Source organism: Molossus molossus, unplaced genomic scaffold (genome assembly GCF_014108415.1).
Source record: "Molossus molossus isolate mMolMol1 unplaced genomic scaffold, mMolMol1.p scaffold_m16_p_1, whole genome shotgun sequence".
Lineage (NCBI taxonomy): Eukaryota > Metazoa > Chordata > Mammalia > Chiroptera > Molossidae > Molossus > Molossus molossus.
In genome coordinates, this window is record NW_023425344.1 from 245,146,665 (window position 1) to 245,166,841 (window position 20,177).

At 49.0% G+C, this 20,177-nt stretch overlaps 1 protein-coding gene and 1 non-coding gene across 2 annotated transcripts in view; one reads left to right on the forward strand and one right to left on the reverse strand.

Annotated features, from left to right (window-relative positions):
• The first annotated feature begins 13,802 nt into the window (after window positions 1-13,802).
• LOC118620912 lies at window positions 13,803-13,988 on the forward strand. Its single transcript, XR_004957588.1, has one exon. It is a non-coding gene; the product is annotated as a U2 spliceosomal RNA (small nuclear RNA).
• A 4,604-nt stretch (window positions 13,989-18,592) lies between these two features.
• The window catches only part of ATG2B (autophagy related 2B), a 68,176-nt gene continuing 66,591 nt past the window's right edge, over window positions 18,593-20,177 (reverse strand). Inside the window, 1 exon segment of the mRNA XM_036251514.1 lies at window positions 18,593-19,831. Within this exon segment, the coding sequence (XP_036107407.1) occupies window positions 19,601-19,831 (231 nt within the window). The 3' untranslated portion in view covers window positions 18,593-19,600.

Consider the following 20,177-nt stretch of genomic DNA (forward strand, 5'->3'; position numbering starts at 1 on the left):
GGCCTGGGAGGGGACGGTGTCCCAGACAGAAGAAACAAACCAGGCCCAGAGGCAGGTGGGTTCCTAATTTAGGAGGGAGAAGGATGAAGGAAGGTGGAGTATGAGGCAGGCACAGAGGGATGTGAGGTTTGAGGAGAATGGAGATGTTGGGAGGACCTACGATGGTCAAGGGCAGTGAGGGAAGCAGGGGTGTTCCCAGGGGCTTTGAGGCCCCAGCTGAAGCTAGACAGCATGAATTGCTCAATTCACACTGATGGCTTTAGGCTACATTAATAGGAGTATAGCATTTAAAATGAGGGAGGTGATATTCCATTTAGCTTAGTGTTGCACAGAGTAGATGAGGAGGATTTTACTGGCTGATTCAGAAGAGGTTTTGCCAGATGGATGGCCACAGCTCCAGGGTGTCGGGGGTACCGGTGAGACTATGGGGAATGGCTGAGTTAGGGGAGGAAATGAACATTAGGAGGTGAGGGAAGCAGAGTGACATTGATATGGTTAAAAAACAGGTGTAGTGGGGGCACCGAGGTGACAGAGTGAGAAAAACGGGAGGTTGTGGCCACAGAGTAGGAATGTCTGCATGGAACACCCTAGGGTGGAGCCACCCCAGGAGATGACAATAACCCAGTGTGGCCATGACACTGGTGGGTGGGGTAGAGGGAAGGAGAATGTCGTTGGAGACAAGACAGTTAAGGAATGGAAAGGTGGGGAACGGGATGACCGCTGGGGCCCTGCAGGCAGGCAGGGTGCTGGGAGGACCTGGGGAAGAGAGAGCCGTGGGCCGAGGGCCAAGGTCAGTGCCCGTGGAGTGTGGGGGAGGGGCAGGAGCAGCCTCTACTGCTGACTGGGAAGGGCCGGTCCTCTGGGACAGCAGCAAAGACCCGGACTCATCCAGAGATGGACAGGAGGCCAGTGTTCCTGGAACCTGTTGATGGGCCTGAGGCTGGCAGGGCTGGGCCACCAGTGACGAGCTTCTGGTCAGTGCTCCAGCCCCAGGTTCCCTGGAGAGCAGAGGTGGTCCAGACCACCTGGATGTAGGTCAACAGGCAGGCTCCGCCGTGCAAACGTTCAGTGTGGACCTCACGGTGCTGGAAAAAATGTTTTTGAGTTCGTCACCAATATTTAAATTCCACATAGGAATCCAGATTTGGGGCTTCCCTCGAACATATAGAAGCTCTAGCAACACTGAGTGCAATCATTCATTCATTCACCGACTCATTCATTCAGCTGATACTTATTGAGCATTTACTTTGTGCCAAGCACTATTGTGGGCACTGAGAACACAGCACCCTGGGCCTCTTGCAGTGGACCTCCTGGGGGGTCCCCCAGGGCACCAATTATTGGGCGCTGAGTAGCTGTGACCCTGCAGACAGGGCAGGCACCCCCTGCATTGGCCACAGTCCCTTCCCTGGGGTGGTAACTGGAGTCACCAGGCTGACTTGCCTCCAATGCCAGTGAGATTCCTGAGTCCCCAGGGAAGAAATCCAGTGACCAGTGACCCTGCAGCAAAGTGGCAGGAACTAGGCAGGAAGAGAGTGGGAAAGAGACGGTGATGCCCTGTCTCCCCCCTGCTCTGCGAGGATATGTCCTCTGTTTTTCTACCTCAGCCCCTGCATTCAGCTTCTGGTTTGCAAAAGTCCTTTCCAGGGGTGGCAGGAAACAAGCCCACAGTAGAAGACGCACTGGCCGAGGAGGCAGAACATCGCTCAGAGGCCTGTGGTTCCCCGGCAGACTGGCTCGCTGGTGAACCAGACATCTGATTCGCGGAGCACAGGAGCACGTACCAAAGCACAGCGGCGGCCCCGCGCCCAGCACACACACAGCAAGGATGCGATGGCCCTCGCCTTGGGAAGGTCGGGTTTGCCTTTGCAGAGGCAGACGTTCCTGCTTCGGTTAAAAGGATCGGTGCTGTGGGAGAAATTAATCCTGTGAGTTCCCCTGCATCTGGTGGGTGTGCTCACCTGGAGTGGTTCACACCTGGGTCCGGGCCCGCCTTGCAGAGCTGACACCTGGCGGGGAGGGAGGAGTGAGCAGTCAGTCTTCCAGCAGCCTGGCTCCAGAACCCACGGGGCCCTTCTCTCTGACACACGAAGCTTCTTCTCCAATCCACTCCCAGCTTCAAGACCATCTTGTGAGTTCACAGCTGCCCACCTCCTTCCCCCCACATCCACCACCCCATCCATCATGGGTGTGAGCAGGACTAGCCCCCCCAGTCCCACTGGGGAGACTCCCAAATGTTGCAATGGACTCAGGCAGTTTCTTGTTCCCTGGAGATGAGTCATGGGCTTGATGAGGAGCAGGTGGTAAGTCTTCTCCTATGAGTTAGAGGAGGCTTGAAATGTCATCAAAGTGAGAGTGTGCCAAACTGGTGCCATCTGAATAAAATTGGGAAAATTATACCAATAGCAATTTCCTGGTTGTGATATTGCTCCCTACTTACGCCAGACGTCACTATCGGGGGGAACTGAATAAAGAGGACAAGGGTCTCTCTGTGAATGCAGTGAAAAGTTTAAAGAAGAAAATATCATCAGGTTTAACCCCTGCATTCTACAGATGTGGCAACTGAAGCCCAGAGATGGGCAGACTTGACCAAGGTCCCTTCATGAGCTGGATTCCTGGGCAGGACTCTGTTCAAACCCAGGGATGCTCGCTCAGCTGTGAGGTCAGAGAAGGGGCCTGAGTGCCAGGGATCTCACCGTCTGAGTCACCTGGATGGTGGCAGAGACCCCGTGGCTGGGGTTGGATTTAAGGCGGTGAGCAGGAAGCCAGGCCTACTTGCCAAGCGCTTCAGCAAACAGAAAAGTATCTGAAGGGTCGGACAGGGCTCAGCAAGTATGAGGAGGAAGACACTTCAGGGTTTTAGTTGTCAGGGAGTTCAGTGTTCTCTGGTTGCCAAATAACTGCTGGCTCTCAGGCTACATTAATAGGAGCATAGCATCTAAAACAAGGGAGGTGATATCCCATTTAGCTTAGCGTTGGACAGGATACGTGAGGAATATTGTGTCCAGCTCTTGGCTGATTCAGAAGAAAGGTGACACACTTAGGGCCTGAGAGGGCTTACCTGATGAAGATAAGACGTGGGGAGAGGGGAACAAATGTATTTAGTATGACCCCCATAGGACCAAAGAGAAAAATTCCTGAGAAACACATTCTGGCTTAATTTAAGGAAGAGCTTTCTGATATGCAGAGCTGTCCCGTGAAAGAACACCATCCCGTGATAGTTGTCCCAGGACAGAACTTGGAAAACAGTGGGTTCCCTGTCACTGGAGGTGTCACTGTAGGGTCTCTTGGCAGGATGTCGCAACAAGGATTCCAGAAGCATCTCCAGTGCACCCACCCTGGAATTTGCTTCATGCAGGGAGGCAGATAAGAAGAGATGGCTTCTCAGTATGTGATGTATAATTATGGGCGACAGGGTCCGCCAGGGAGGAGTTCAAGAAGGAACAGGGGAACAGAGGAGGTGGCCCCGAGCTGGGTCTCAAAGTTAAACAGGACAATAAAAATGTTGACCACCTGAGGCCTTTGCCTGACCCAAGTTCTCAGCCAGTGAAATCAAGGCTAAAAGAATCAAGCCCTGTTCAGACCAGCATTTTAGAGAGATCACTCCACTAGAATGTGAATGAGGACTTGCAGGGTGTGTCAGTAATCTATTACTGCACAACAAACCCCCCAAAAACTTAATGCTTTAAAACCACCTTAGCTCACAGTTCTGCCGTCGACCACTTGGGCTGGGTTCAGCTGGGCGGTTCTTCCGCAGGTTTGGCCTGGGTTTACTCATGCATCTGTGATGAGCGGCCGGTCAGCTAGGGGCTCCACTTCTGGGGGTTGAGCAGGAGGGTGCAGCAGGCATAGAGCCAACCTCAGGTGGAGTTGAAAACCACATTGGGTTAGGTGTAATGATGGCAGACTAGGGAGCACCCAAACCCTGACCTCTCCAAACTAAGGTTCAGAGTAGCTGATTCATTCACTGTTTTGACTACACTCACTGTGTGTCTAACCTGTGCTAGGTATTGTGTGAAGCACAGAATGCTGGGTAAAATGAGGCATCTTCCTACCTTCAGAGATTTCACAGGATATCAAAAAGATCTCCAGTGCAGCCCATTCATTTTATAGATGGAAAACCTGAGGCCCAGAATGCTTTGCTCCATCACAGGGCGACTCCACTGGTGTGAGGTCTGGACCAGGCTAAGCTCTGCTCCTCTGTCCAGTCTTCCAGGCCTGTGCACAGGCTCCAGGATATGCTCCCTGAGAACACCTTATCTCTCCAACGAAAGTGCCTCTGCCCAGTGTTGATGGGCTGGGAGGGGCAGGAAAGTCTTCCTTCCTCTTCTGCAAGTGACAATACTGCTACTCAGTGACAATTCCAGTTCTCCTGTCTTCTGGGAAATGGATGGATTGAACTTCCTCACACCCTTGAGGTTAGGAGCAGCTTTTTCACTCCTTTGAATGTGAGGGGTCTTGAGTGTCACTTCCAGAACATTTAAGAACACAGTTCTTCATTCTCTTCTTTCCTCTGCTGTAGCAAACCCCGAAGCCTCATGCAATGAGGGCGGTATCATTGAGAGTTGGAGACCCGATCGGGCTGAACCCGAGTGACTAGACGAGCAGAGCCCCTAATGACCTGTGTGACACTGTTGTAGACCAACGAGACAGACCAGACTCAGACTCCGAACTGGGTTCGAATTAAGAGAGCTTTATTAGCCGCGCAGCGACTGTCCCATCCTACGCGGAGGAGAGAGCAGCCCCGAGCTCAGGGGGTGGGTTGCTTATACAGTTGTCTTAGCCCCTGTTAAGGAATTTGGGTTAAGGGTCTGCGAGCAAGCCAGCACGTACAGAAGCAGATATTTGCAGTTACAGTGATACCTCGGTTCTCGAACGCCTCGGTTTTCGACCAAATCGGTATTCGACCAGGAGATTCGAGAAACTTTTGTCTCGGAATCCGAACAAATATTTGGAACTCGAACTTCCGAGATGAGCTGAGTTGAGCCGAATGGCGTTCATTCGGCCCAGCGCGCCTTGCTCGCGTCATCAGTGTGAGTGCAGAGAGAGAGTCACGCTTTGTGGAGAGAGTCACGCTTTACACTGAATTTAACCCTTAGACATACTGTACACTTTTATTTCTTGTTGAGACTTATGTTTTTCTACATATTATATACAAATTAGGCCAGTAAATAGGCATTTTCTGGGGCTTGGAACGAATTAATCCAGTTTCCATTATTTCCTATTGGGTTTCATTGCTTCGGTTCTCGAACAATTTGGTTCTCGACCGTCCTCCTGGAACGAATTATGTTCGAGAACCGAGGTATCACTGTAACTGTTGTGCCTGAGGGAACAATCAGTTTGGGTGTACACAAAGCAATGGTTATCTATACGATGCAGTGGTTATCTATTAGCAGCTAGTTCTTGCCATTCCCTTAAAATCCAGGGGGTAAGGTCATGTGTTTGTCCTTTACACAACAGGCAGCACGAGCAGGAAATCAACCTTTGTTGTTTTAAGCCACAGAGAGTTGGGGGATGTTTGTTACAGCAACAGAAGCTGCCCATCCTGACTGATACACCAGGTTTCAATGAGGACAGATTGCTCCCTAAACTCTGGGTCTCTTGCCCACCCCTTACTCCTCTCCATGGAAGACAAGTGACTTATCTGATTGACCAGTTTCAAAAACAAAACAAAACTTTGAGCCTGTAGAGGTTAGTCCCTTCCTCCACGCTCACTCTTTGAGAAGTGCCTGTCTACAGATTGATCTTCTCCAGGCCATGAGATACCTTGGAGGTAGAGGCTCCGTCCCAGTCGGGAAATGGCCAGCATGGCCTGGGCCTGTGTGGGTACACGAGGCTGATTCCAGGTTTCAAAATTAAGAAGTCCACTGTCACCACACGCCGAAGTGACACCATCCAACCCAGCCCTTCTCAGTAATACAGATGCCGCTGCGGCCCCCATCTGCTCACTCCTGTCTGCCTCGTTTAGTTCGGGACTCAGGCGGGAAAACAGGAGAGTCCTCAAAGCTCATGCCTATGCCAAGGGACTTGAACTGCAAACCTCTGTCACTCCTCGGGCAAGAATACAGAAGCCTGATGGTGAAATGCAAATCTGATTCCTGGAAGTTTTCACAAAACTCTGAAGATCTTAAGTTTGGGTTCGTGGTTTCTTGGCACTAGGACATTTTGGGCCAGGTAGTTCTTTGCCATGGTCCAAGGCATCGCAGGATGCTGGGCAGCACCCCGGGTCTCTACCGCTGGACGCCAGGAGCAACAGTGCTCTCCCTCTGTGAGAACAACCAAAATGTCTCCAGAGACCACCAAATGTCCCCTGGGCACAAAATCACCGCCCCCTCCCCACCCCCTGCTGAGAACCGCCCTGTAGGTGATCTGATCCAGTTAATAAACAATGGCCTCCGGGGAAGGCTGGCGTTCTGGGGAGACTTCTTGGAGGTGGTGGGCCTTGAGCCCTTGAAGGATGAACTTAGAGGGACAGGGAGAAAGCAGCCCTGGGGCTAGGAAAGCGTGAGCCAAGGCAGACTCGGAGATGTCAGCGGAAGACAGCACAAACAACCAGCTAGAATGATTAATCCGCCACATAGAAAATCCCTCACAACCGACTCGGCACGCACTTGCATGTACGATAAATGTTTGCCAACATCGCTACAGCAGAATCTCTCCAGAGTGACATCAGCTTATAGCAATTCGCCACTGTCGATTCCCGGGTGTTTAACAAGAATGCCTCCAGCCAACGCCGTGGGGGCTGGAGGGGACACGGCTGGGAAGGGATGAGCAAAGGAGGGGAAGGAGATTCACGCCTAGGAAGGAGCCAACCGAGGTGGGCGTGGAGCTGCAGGATGGGATCCCTGTCTTTATTTAAAAAGCTGATGCTTCGTTCAGCACGGGTGTTTTTACATTAACTTGACTTTTAAAAACATTGTGTTAAGTTATTGCTTCTCTTGACGACGAATGTGTTCCTGAGTCCACTCCTCCTTGAACTTTGCACCCAAGGCCACCCTGGCCTCACCCTTGTCCCTGCCCTGAAGCAGGCTTGGGGGCTGGGGCTGCATTACCAGTAAAGAAATGATATCGGGCAGAGAAGCCTAAATGGACCCCTCCCCCTGCAAGTAAACACAGCAAAAGATCTTTCTCTGAACAGAAAGCACATTTCTATTATCTCATGTCCCAAACTGTCCCTTATCAACCTGTTGTGAAAACTCCCCCAGGGGCAACGTGCACCTGGTGTGAGTTACCGCCCAGCCCAGTATTTACAGGAAGAAATGACTAGGGAAATAAAATGACATTTCCATTTTGAATTTAAGCAGTGTCTTCGACCAAGAGGACGCCACCACAGACTAGTCTTGGGAAAGGGCTGGGTTAGGATTTTCCAAAGCCTTCCCATGGTGCTCGGGCCAGAGATGGCGCAGGCTCGGAAGCGCCCCCTGGGCTTCGTAGGCAGTAAATTCGAAACCAAAGTTCCGCTCGGAAAGAGAGCGGGCGCCCCCTGCTGACAATGAGGAGGGATTGCTCTTTCCCCAGAAGTGATTCTGCACCAGTTTTGAAAACAAGCCTTTAAATGGGTTATAACAGATTTGTTCCAAAGCGTAACAGAACCTGTGAAAAGGCAACGACTTCTGGTTGATGGGTATGTTGGTACAGCGTCTACAAGAGAACAAATGGCAAGAGCCACCCAAATTGTAAATGGGTGTCACATAACATTGACTTTGTGGTTCCCCTTGTAGAGACCTATCCAGCAGGTAAATCACTGAAAAACTGAGGTGTGGCCAAGTTAGGCAACTTGCTCAAGGTCAGTGTTTGGGGTAGAGAGTCAGCGAAGACTCCAGTTTGGCAAATAGGACATGCAGGCTAAAAGATGCCTTTCAAGATACAATCTGGTAGGAAGAAATAAGAATGGTTTTCAAAAAAATAGTATGTCCTGCCCTGGCCAGTTTGGCTCAGCAGTTAGAGCATCGGCCCGCCGACCAGAGAGACCCAGATTCTGTTCCCGCTAAGGGCACGTACCTCGGTTGCAGTTCATCCCCAGCCCTGGTTGGGGTCGTGTGGGTGGCAACCACTCGATGTGTCTCTCTCACGTGGATGTTTCTCTCTCTCTCTCCTTCCTGCCCTATCTGAAGATAAATGCAAAAATGTCCTCAGGTGAGAATTAAAAAATTTAAAAAATAGTATGTCCTAAAGGGAAGGTGGGGGCAAGGAAAACTTCAATAAGTAAGTAAAACTCCCAACACCCTCTTGACGTTTATTTCCAAATGCTCCTCCAAGGTGCACCCGTCAGGTCAAAGGTCCCTGCTCTCAGGCAGTCCTGAGCATCAGGCGAAGAAGGAGCCGGCTCCCCAGGTTCCCAAGGCTGCCGGGTCTGTGTTCAGTGCCAGGGAAGCAGATGTCCAGATGGCTGAGGGAGAGGTGCTGTCTTCGGCACCAGGAATTCCTACTCTGAAACTGCTCCGAGAATGTTCTGCTGCTTTCCCTGGCGTTCCGGAATGCCGTTCCACTTCTCAGAGGCAAATGCCAGGATTGCCATCAGAACAAATGGCTGGAATGACTATGATGGCTATGATGTCTTCCCACTGGGTTCTGAGCTCCCCAAGAGCAAGGACGGCATCTTTCATCTCCAGCCCAGGGCATTGCACACAGTAGGCTTTCAAGAAACAGCAATAATATCTGACACCTACATGGTACTTACTCTGTGTTATACACCTATCTAAGCACTTTACGTATATTAACTCATGTAATCCTCATAACAACCCTATCATAGCATTTTTTTTGTAGAGGAGGCAACAAGCACAGAGAGGGTAAGAAAATTACCCAAGGTCACACAGCTAATAAGTAATGGAGCCTGAATCAGCCCAGGCAGTCTGACTCTATAATCTATGTTCTTAGGCACTAAACCAGTGGTTCCCAAACGGGTCTGCACATTAGTCACCTGGGAGCTTCAAAAATAAATCCTAGGAAAACTACAGAACAACCATCATTCAAAACCGCCTGAAATCAAGCTGAATGAAGTCCTACAGCTACGGGATTAAAGCAGCAGCTACATCCAGACTGGTAGGAGGGGCGGAGGGGACTGGTTGGGCCCACACCCACATGTGGTGGATAAAAATCAGGAGGACACCTCACTGGGAAGGTCCTTCCTGAGGACTGAGGGGTCCCCGTCCCACACCAGGTGCCCCGCTCAGGGTTCCAGTGCCAGGAAGAGAAGCCCCATCACTTCTGGCTGGAAAAACCAGCGGAAACTGAGGCTCAGGGAGGCTGAGGCGGCTGGAGCCCCAGGCAGCTCCCTAAAGGGCCCGCGCACGGACTTATCGGACTCTCTCCCTCTAAGCTCGGAGGGGAGGCAGCTCGAGGGGCGCCAGAGACATACAGGGAAGAACTGAGCTGTTTGGCACTGGAGCGAGGGCTGGAGAGGGGGCTTTCTCGGGGACAAACATGCTGTCAGAGGCCTTTGTTCCTTTGGTGAGCCCTTCCCGGGGGTGGCAAACAGTCCCCATATCTGGGACTCCAGCAACCTGGCTCACACTGGTAGCCCCGCCCTGCTGACTCCCTGAGGCCCCGCCCCACCCCACCCAACTTTCAGGCCCACCCAAGCTGTTGCCACTTGCTTAACCATAGGATTGGCCGGTCTTGGATCCTGCTTCAGGTTTTTCCTAAATTCTTTCAAACGAGCAGCATCGGGTCTCAGCGAGCCCCATACCCCTCATTAAGTAATACACAGAAACAAACACAGGGAGGCAGCCAAAATGAGGAGACAAAGAAACAGGTCCCAAATGAAAGAACAGAACAAAACCCCAAGAAAAGAACTAAGAGAAAGGGAGATACGCAACCTAACAGATGCTGAGTTCAAAATACTGCTTATAAGGATGCTCAATGAACTCAGTGAGAACCTCAGTGAACTTAGGAAGGGCCTCAAGAGCATAAAAAAGGACCAGTTAGAAATCATGGATACACAGTTAGAATTAAAGGAGGCATTAACTGAAATAAAGAATAATTTACACAGCTTCAATAATAGAGTACGTAAATCCAAGGAGCAAACCATTGATTTGGAATATAAGGAAGCAAAAAATCCTCAATCAGAACAGCAAAAAGAAAAAAGAATCCAAAAAAATGAGGACAGTGTAAGGAGCCTCTGGGACAACTTCAAGCGTGCCAACATTCGCATCTTGGGGGTGCCAGAAGGAGAAGAGAGAGAACAAGAAATCGAAAACCTGTTTGAAACAATAATGGCAGAAAACTTCCCTAACTTGGTGAAGGAAACAGACATACAAGTCCAGGAAGCACATAGGGTCCCAAACAAGATGAACCCCAAGAGGCACACACCAAGACACATCATCATCAAAATGCAAAAGGTTCAAGACAAAGAGAGAATATTAAAAGCAGCAAGAGAAAGGCAGCTAGTTACCTACAAGGGAGTTCCCATTAGGCTGTCAGCTGATTTCTCAAAAGAAACTTTGCAGGCCAGAAGGGGGTGGCAAGAAATATTCAGAGTGATGAAAAGCAAGAACCTACAACCAAAATTACTCTATCCTGCAAAGCTGTCATTTAGAATCGATGGACATATAAAAACTTTCCCAGACAAGAAAAAGTTAAAGGAGTTCATCACTACCAAACCATTATTATATGAAATGATGAAGGGTCTTTTTGAAGAAAAAGATAAAATGTATGAACAAACAAAATGGCAATGAATACATATCTATCAACAATGGAATCTACAAACAAAATGAACAGGTAGAACAGAAACATTCTCATAGATACAGAGAACATTTTGTTGGTTGCCAGTTGGTAGGGGGGTTGGGGGAATGGGTGAAAAAGGTGAAGGGATTAAGAAGCACAAATTCATTGCTAGACTGACAAACCTCAAAGGGAAAGAGGTTGGGGGGGTGGGAAGAAATAAACCAAAGAACTTATATGTAACCAATGGACACAGACAATAGTGTGGTAAAAGGTGGGAGGGGGGGCGGGAGTGGGGAGGAGGGGGTCAATGGGGGAAAAATGTGGAACATCTGTAATACATTTTACATCCAACAATAAAGATTTGGAAAATAAAAATAAAAATAAAAAAAATAAATCCCAGGGACTGATTTCCTTGTTCTTGAGTGTGGCCTGGGTTTTGGAATTTTTAAAAGATCCTTCAGTGATTTCCTATACGCAGACAAGCTGTGAAGACCACTACAGTATTCAACCCTGCCTCGTTACCCAGCAGATGCTTACGGAATATAATCCGCTCCACGTGAAGCTGCTCTCAGGAATATACACAAACAAGCCCAGGAGAAAGAAACAATCTAACTCTGGTCATGGCTAATTGTCTTGCAGTGTAACTAACTGTGATTCGAATAGGACCTGTGCGTGAGTCTGGAGTCAGACATTCCTGGATTCAAAGTGTAAACTATGAGCTGTCTTGCTCAGCAACCCCAATTTCCTCCCTTCCTAGGCACAGAGCCAGACCACATTACCCAGGTGAGCTGGGTGCGATCACGTGACTGAATTCTGCTGCTGGGATGTGGACCAAGTCTCCAGCACTAAGCTGTCCTCTCTCTCCCATGAGGCAAGTTCTGAAGTTCCAGGGAGGTAGAGCCACAACGTGGAAAGAGCCTGGGTTTCTCCATCGCCGTGTGGAGAACTGCCGGATACTCGGGAGCTCCGACCGGACTTGATGTAACTGAGAGAGACACTTCTTTTTGTTCAGCTGCTGGGGTTCGGGGAGTTACCTGTCATCAGTGACTGGTGTTTCTTAACTAGTACATTGTGAGGCTTTGGGTAGGCCACACTGATCCTAAGCCTCGGTTTTGTCATCCGCAGAATGAAGATAACAGGACAAATGCAAATTAGATCACGCTGCCATCTGCCCAGATCCACTCTCTGCCCATGAGCCTTAGACACTGCAGAAGTTGGGTGCGACCTGTGGGAGGCTCTCACAAGAGATGGGAGGGTAGGAGCCCGAGGATGAGGGTTCCTGGGGCCCTCCTGCCACTTCACTCTGCCTGAGGCCTCAGCTGCTGCCGGGCAGCCCCTCGCCTCCGGCACAGGTTCTGTGAATCACCCTCCTCAGGCCCGCGAGGAGGCTTAGGCTGCTCTGTCTCCTGCCTGATGGGATGGCAAAGGGGAGGGCTGTTGTGTTCCTGTTGCCAAGGGGAGCAGGAAAAGGCTGGAAGTCACCACTGACTCACGGGGCTCAGGCCTAGGACAGCCCCGAGCTGAGAGAGGCACCCAGTCTCTCCGTGGCCCCAGGTCAGCTCCCACGTCCGCGTGGGTGTCCCTGCCCACCTAACAGTATGCTAACTCGTCCCGTCCCCTGCCCTCCTCAGAGAGCGCCGGATAGTAAATAGGGAAATCAATCAGTGTGGGTTTATGACGTGAGAAAAGGGCCAGAGGCTCGTCTTAGGAGCGTGTTACCATGGAGAGTGCAGAGGTAGGGCAGTGGCTGGGCCTGTCTGAAACGGCCCCCGTTAGGCTGAAATAAGGAGGGAGCGGCAGAGCGATCTGGAAAGAAGGGTGGTGTGCTCACCACTGTGCTCGTCCAGGACGCACGTGATGTCACCAGGAGAGCTGCCAGCCCAGTGGTTGCGCCAGGGGCATTTTGAGCTATCTGGTGACACTTTGGGCTTTACAGTTGGGAGGGATGCTACTTGCATCTTGTGGGTAGAGGCCAAAGATGCTGCTAGATATCCTCTAGTGCACAGGACGGCCCCCCAGAATGTCAAGGTTGCTAAGGTAGAGAGACCTGATTTAGCCCCATTCCCAGACTTTTAATCGGCATTGAGTGGGGTCCGAGCATCAGCATTAAAAAGAAATCCTCCGCCCTGGCCGGTTTGGCTCAGCGGTTAGAGCGTCCGCCTGCGGTCCGGAGAGACCCAGGTTCGGTTCCCGCTAAGGTCACGTACCTCGGTTGCAGTTTGTCCCCGACCCTGGTTGGTTGTGCGGGTGGCAGCCACTCGATGTGTCCCTTTCACATCGATGTATCCCTCTCTCTCTCTTCCTCTCTCTCCCTCCCACTCTGTCTGTACAAAAAATGGAAAAATGTCCTCGAATGAGGATAAAAAAAGAAATCCTCCAACCCGGCCGGTTTGGCTCAGCGGTTAGAGCCTCGGCCTGCGGACCAGAGTCGGGGGTTCGATTCCCGTCAAGGGCATGTACCTCGGTTGTGGTTCAGCCCCCGGCCCTGGTAGGGATTGCGTGGGAGGCAACCAGTCAATGTGTCTCTTTCGCATCGATGTTTCTCTCTCTCTCCCCCTCCCATTTATTTTTTTCCATTTATTTTCTGTCTGAAAATAAATGGAAAAATATCCCCTGGTGAGGATTTTAAAAAAAAGGAATCCTCCAGGTGGCTCCAAGCCCTGCTTACAGGGGAGCAGCAGACCTGGCCCGCGGAGCACGCAGGGCAGCCAGGAGGGGGAGCCCTGGGCACGCAGCGAAGAGATGGAAGCGCGTCGGTTCTGACCTTGGCACGAGACTTCTGAGAACCTTTCCTCTCGATCTTCTAGCAAAATCCCTTCCTTAGCTTCCTAATTCGTGAAGGAAATCAGTGACACTGTGCACGTTCCTCTTAAATGAAACCCTTGGATGAGGGTGGGCTTTCGGAGTCAAACCATGTGACGGTGAACTTGACACTCCTAACCTCAGTCTCCTCCCCTAACCCCGCCTCTGGAGGGCTCTGAGGGCAGAGAACATGCTCCGGTGCCTGGCACACAGTAAGCATCCCCAGGAGCCATGTGTGAAGGGCGACCTGTGGTTCTCCCAATTGCTCAGTGGGTGATTACATTGACCCGTCACCTCAAAACCTCCTTTACAGCGGTGTCTTTTTAAATGAGGATTTCATCGCTTCTTGGCCTTTTGGCTAAGATCAAGTGTTCTGTTCTTATCGGTTTAACATCTGCGATTCCCTCTATGCAAGGACAGCACAGCACATGGTTTTGGAGCAGGGAGATCGAACAGGAGCTAGCTCCGCCCACACCATGCAGCAACCTGGTATTGAGGTACCTCCAGGGAATGGTGCAAAAAAGAGATTTCTTCGAAGCATTTGAGATCTTGCTCCCTCTCATATGTTGTCATTTTGGCTCAAACTCATAAAAAAAATTTTTTTAACTATTTCTTTTAAATATTCCTCCAAACAAAACAGATTTTATCAAGTATTTATCTAGGTCCCTATGACCAAACCTACAAGACGTGTTTGCCCCAAGTCTATATCAGAGGGATAAAATAACTAATACAGTGATTCATATCCAAACGGGGTTGGAGTGGCAAATTTTAACATTACGTACCCTGTTTGTCTCAGAAGCTAGCAGCAGGTAGATACAACATTTGCTATCAACAGTACTGGGATTGTAGGAACATCATTTCCCAATAACAGGATCTGACACAGACCTACCCCTCACCCCCCAAAAGTACTGTGTACAGGCTTTGGGAACAGTTCTTGGAGAAAGACCGTAGTGTTTAAAGCAAACTCCAAAGAGTAAATATTTTAATTCTCTTCAAGAGTCTTAATTTCATAATACTTTAAATAGTCACACTAACAAGTTATAGTTCCACAAAAACACACATACAGCATCAAATATTCACATCCATAATTACTTTAATTAGGAAAATCAGAAAATGTAGCATGATAGTCAATATATACAATCTATGTTCTTTACAAGTCAACGTCTAAAATAAGTCAGGATGATTAACATGAGGGCTGAACTTGGTGCCCTAAATTTCACAATGAAAAGTCCTGTGTGACTGACATGTCATACAAAGAGTGTAAGACAAACATGCCGACTCTCTCGACCTGCCAGGGGTCGTCACAACTCAATGAAGTACAAACAGACTCTGCTTGGAGTGAGGGGGAGCATTGCAAGGGAGCAAGTGCTCTAGATCTCTGGATGCAGCCCAATTTATTTGCAAAGTGGTTCCCCAGGTTACATGGTGTTTTAGGTAATTATTTCCTTGAGATGGCATCCCTGCTGACCATACAGCCAAGCCCAGTACATTTCCTGTCTCTCCTTTTCAGTGGAGAAACATCAAAGGAGATACAAAAACAAAACAAAACAAGTCCATTCACGCCTGGGCTTTCTGCCCATTATTCTTTTTGGGGCGGTTCCAGCCCTTTGACATGCAAACCTTATCTATTCATTCATAGTCAATACGTTCAGTTCAGACAGGGTGGCATTCCTACCCTCCAGGCAAACCTTATCTGTTCACACATACTTTGCTCTTTGGCTGGCCAGGTCACGAGAACACATATCTCAAGGTTACATTTTGTTCATCCACCAAACCCCCAACCCTACACAAATCCCACTAGAAATCAGAAGCTGCCATTTCATATACACAAATTACCTGTGAAACAGCAAAGTAAACATACTTTTTAAGGGAGGCGTTGCTTTTAACCACTCAGGGCATCAGATGTCACTGGGTCAGCCAACGTCACATGTACAATCTCTTGAAATCTCTGGTGCTTACTATGAAGCAACATGCTTGAATCCAAGAGGCTGACGGTCGTTATAAGAGGCAAAAATCTCTACCACCTATGTTTTTAAAAGCTGCTATCATTTCAAAATATGACTTGTTGAAACTCCCTTGAATTTCTCACCCTGAGAGAAGCCTATCATGGGGTGTGTTAGGCTGCCTTTTCTACTCTGATTTGCAGACAGTACAGTGAAAGAAAAATACTTCTGGTTAAAGCTGGCTGGCTTGCGAATGTGCAGAGTCTATGAAAGGGATACGAGTGCTCACAGATCCTGAAAATACTGTGATAACAATAAATTGGCACTGAAGCACTCAATTATCCTCGTATGAAACAGCTAGCTACCTTCCAGTGAACAGAAACAAAATCTTTTGATAATGGAAACAAAGAAATCTTTTCCCCCTTCATTATCTATACACTATACAAATAACCTTCCTCTAACCTGACTCACTAATGTCTATTTGATATATTCTACTTGATACCAGTGTGTCCAAGTTGAGGCATTTGCAGATACAAGAGTATTACTTTGTTTGCTTAGTACCTTACTTTCAAGAAATGTCAAGAACTTTACATTCTCTCTACTGTCTTGAGTAGGTCAAGAGGAAAATAGGAATAAGATTGCTCAACTCAGAACAGGAGCCCGGCCACACTCCCCCTAATTCAGAGGAACTATCCCAACGCAGGTGTACAAGTTAAATGACTTCACTTGAGTCAACCCCTGAGCTTTGTACATACACAACATGTAAATTCATGTTGACAATTAGCTGTCCATCCTAAAACCATTCGGTGCAAGTGTGGATTCCTCATTTCAAAGAGCCTACGTTCAGCTCTGCACTATGTTGAAGACACACAGAGCACGACACCCAATCAAACAGCACGAGGGAGGCACACCCCACCCCGCACAGGCAGCCTCTGCAGGAGCAGAGTTGTCTGGGCTGTTCTGAAACTGGACAAAGGCAGCAAACCTACAGAACACGGTTATTAAAGCAGATGGTTAAAAGGTAATTCCCTTAAAAGCTGGAACTATTTTAATAGCATTTGAAACTGACATCGCAGGAGGGAGGAAACACTGGTTTACAGGATTTTTGCCATTGTAGGCACTTGCTACTTGGGAACATTTCGTTTCCTTAAAGTGAGTTTTTGCATTACAAAAATATTGATGTTAGCCATGGCCGGTTTGGCTCAGCAGTTACAGTGTCGGCTCACGGACCAGAGAGTCCCGGGTTCAGTTCCCACTAAGGGCACATATCTCCATTGTAGTTTGTCCCCGACCCCGGTTGGAGTTGTGTGGGTGGCAACCAGTCAATGTGTCTCTCTCACATCGATGTTTCTCTCTCTCTCTTCTTCCTTTCCTCCCTCCTGCTCTATCTAAAGATAATGCAAAAATATATGTTAAATATATATGCTTAAGTGGGAATCCAAATTGGAACCAAGTCTACTGCTATGATGTCTAGAAGAAACACTGTATCCTACCTATCTTAAAAGTGGATGTCCTACTCGTAAATAATAAATCTGGGGACAGACAGGAGGGACAAAATCAGCCCTGTTCACGACACGGCCTGGCCGTCTTTACAATGGAAGGTGGCCTTGACAGGGCTCCGTCACACTGTGGGTTCTGTAGCTCGCTACGGCTCTGGATCAGGCTTGCTTACCTGGCCTCCTCGGGGAGATACCTGTACGGACTCAATGCAGCCACAAGTGGACACAGTCTACCCCCTTCAGAAGGATCACATCAAAAGTCCACCTCGCAGGCACTGTGGCTGTTCAGAGATCTGAAGAGTCCGCTACTGTGATACGACCACTCTGAGTCGACAGTGCCACCAGTGGAGGTGTCACAGGTCTGGGCACTCTACCGAGCCTCATACCCATCCCATCATCCACACACATGCATGCGTGCACACACACATGCACGCACAGGCACACACCCTGACCATCCAGGAATCTTTGTTGGGCTTTGTTGTAGGAAACCCCTCTGTTCATGGAGAGAGACACCAAGGTTGAGAGAAATTCAGCGTTTTGGCCAAGTCATCCACTTGGCGAGTCACAGATCTGGCAACCCAAGGATCCTGCCCAGGATTTTTTTTTACTGTGTCATTGCAACATAGAAGTCTGATGAGACACTTTTAAAAAAGAAAATAATTAAAGATACTTAATAATGCAGAAGTGTTCAAATATAGACACAAACATCTCCGTAAAGAGCATCTTGGTTACCCTGGCAACGAAGAGACCCTCGGCACTGGCCCTTTCTGCGGTACGAGATTTCTGGTCCACGAGCTGGTGCAGGAGGCAGCACAGAACCCCGAGATCACACCAGAAAGGCAGGCTCGGCTGAGATTTGCGCACCTAGCTTGTCAAAAGATGGGTCCGTGTGCAGCTCGTAGTATAAGAAAATTATTTCTCCCTATACTACGTCTCACTGAACTGCAGAACTAGTGTAACTATGGGAAATGTGTTTAAAAGTGGAAGAGAATTTACACTTCTGGTTTGAGCAAATGTTTTTAAGAGTGCTTAACCATCACAGACAGCATACACAGTGTGTCTGCGGTAACAAACATGGAGCACACTGGGGCGAAGAGCGGGGAGCCGATGTGCCCACGGCAGGGCGGCTTCACGCGGATGGCCGGCCAGGCTCAGCCACGCTCTGGATGGGCTGCACCGAGCAGGGGCGGGGCAGCGCGTGGTCCCGTGACGCCTGGACAGGCGGTTCCGCTGAGCATTGCCCTTTTAAGTTGTTCAGCAGTGAAAAGGAAACAAAATAAAAATAAACACTATTTAGCACAATTTTTATAAATTTTAAATGTTCGGGCTTTGGTTAACATGGTTTTCTTAAAAATGTAGACAATAAAAGTGATTCGGCGTCATTTCCAAACCCCACACTGAGCTGTGACCCTACAATCCCAATCCGCTTGATGACATCACCCACTTTAGGAAACGAGAGCTCTCCCCAGGGCGAGGAGCGAGCCCGGCCTTTCTCTCTGCGGGCAGTCTCGCCCCTAGGTAATGATTTACCTGACATTAACCAAAATAAATTTTGAGAAAGTGTTCCCAAGTATCTTGGGATAAATCATAGTATTGCATCTATGAATATGCTCTAAGAAAAGCAAAATATTCATGGAAGCATAAAACAATTTTACCTTTAAATAAAAATACTTTATTCATTCCTGACAGGTTATCAAAATGTACATTGTTAACCAAGTAAAAACGGGACTTTGAAACAACTGACTAGGGCATATTTAGAGGATTTTTGGTTACTTTTAAAAGCATACAAACCACGTCCAATCCCCCTTTCCACGCATTCCCAGCAAGCTTGCGGTACACCTGCTTAAGACCGGACATAGAAACAATTATGTGGGCCCCAGCTCATTATAGAATGCACATTTTTATTTACACTTCAAATAAATGGTAATTATTATACTAGAATTACCTTCCTTTACCAACAACTTTCAGATTGACTCCTTTTTGTATTTTGTGTAACTCTATGAATTACATAAAGACGACAGCACATGACTCGTATTAATCTAAAAACACAGACACACACATACACACACACATACACACACAGGATAAAGTGCAACACGACAGAACACGTCTGCACATTCACGCTCAGCTCCCACAGAGGCCTTTCTGAGTAAGTGGAAGTCGTGTGTTCCGGGCACGAACACGAATCCACAGGCTGGGTTACCGCTTCCTCATGCCATGCACGAGGACACTCCCGTCTGCTCTGCGCTGCCTGTGGCTCTGTCTCTCATTCTCCACGCAAGTTCCGAAGCTGTGGTTCTCCCCAGACCGAGGAAACCAAGCTCTCAGAGCAGCCGAAGCAGCGCTTTCCCGGTGCTCCGTGCGGTAAAAGGAGGGCCACCGACAGCTGGTCTGGAACCAGGAGAACCAGGTCAGCTGAATAAAGCAAGCGTTCCCCTAGCTTGGCAGCAAAGGCTTTAAGGACTTTTGACACCAGCCACCAAACATTTCTATAGGCGAGTACCCAACTAGCCCTAAAATGACAGAAGTTTTGGTTGCATGTTTTCATAATATTAAATTATTTAACTAAGAAATGCTTTTGTTCCTGAGATGATGAGCACAATAAAATTAAAGGAGTCCCCTCTAAAATGGCCACTGGGACGCTCTGCTCCTTAGCTCCACCCTCGTCGTCACAGAGGATCCGCATCTGAAGCGTCAGTCTTCCCCATGGCGCCATTTCTGGGACTCGTCCTGCCGAACGTCGGGTCTAATTTGGTTTCTCATGCCTCCCAACACGTTGGACGTCGCTTCCGTGGCAACAATCAGAGGCTTCACCACGGCCGGCGGGAGCTGGCGCAGGACTTCGCCCACGGCCCCGGTGACCCCTCTGCTCTCGTGCTCTCGAGCGGCGGTCTCATAGATGGTGTGAGCCGTGTCTGTGATGCCCTGAAGGGGCAGAGAGGGCTGTAAACTGCCGGTCAGGAAACTCCAAACCCTCCTGCAGCACACACTTTAGTACAATTATTCAACACTGTATTTGTAAGTAGTCAAAAAACTCGGCTTTTGAGATAACCCAGGATCATTATTTTTATGACAAAATTCTAATTCTAAGGGAGAGCAGGAGGCAACTATTACGATTTGGCATTTGCTGCGACACCACGTGCAGAAAGCAGAGCTCCGCACTGCCCGGAGGCGCGAGGGCAACTAGGGAGCCCGCGGCGCAGCCATCGCCCAGTTAGGTCAAGTCAGCGAAGCAGCTCCTGGAATAAATCAAATCACTAAAGGAACATGG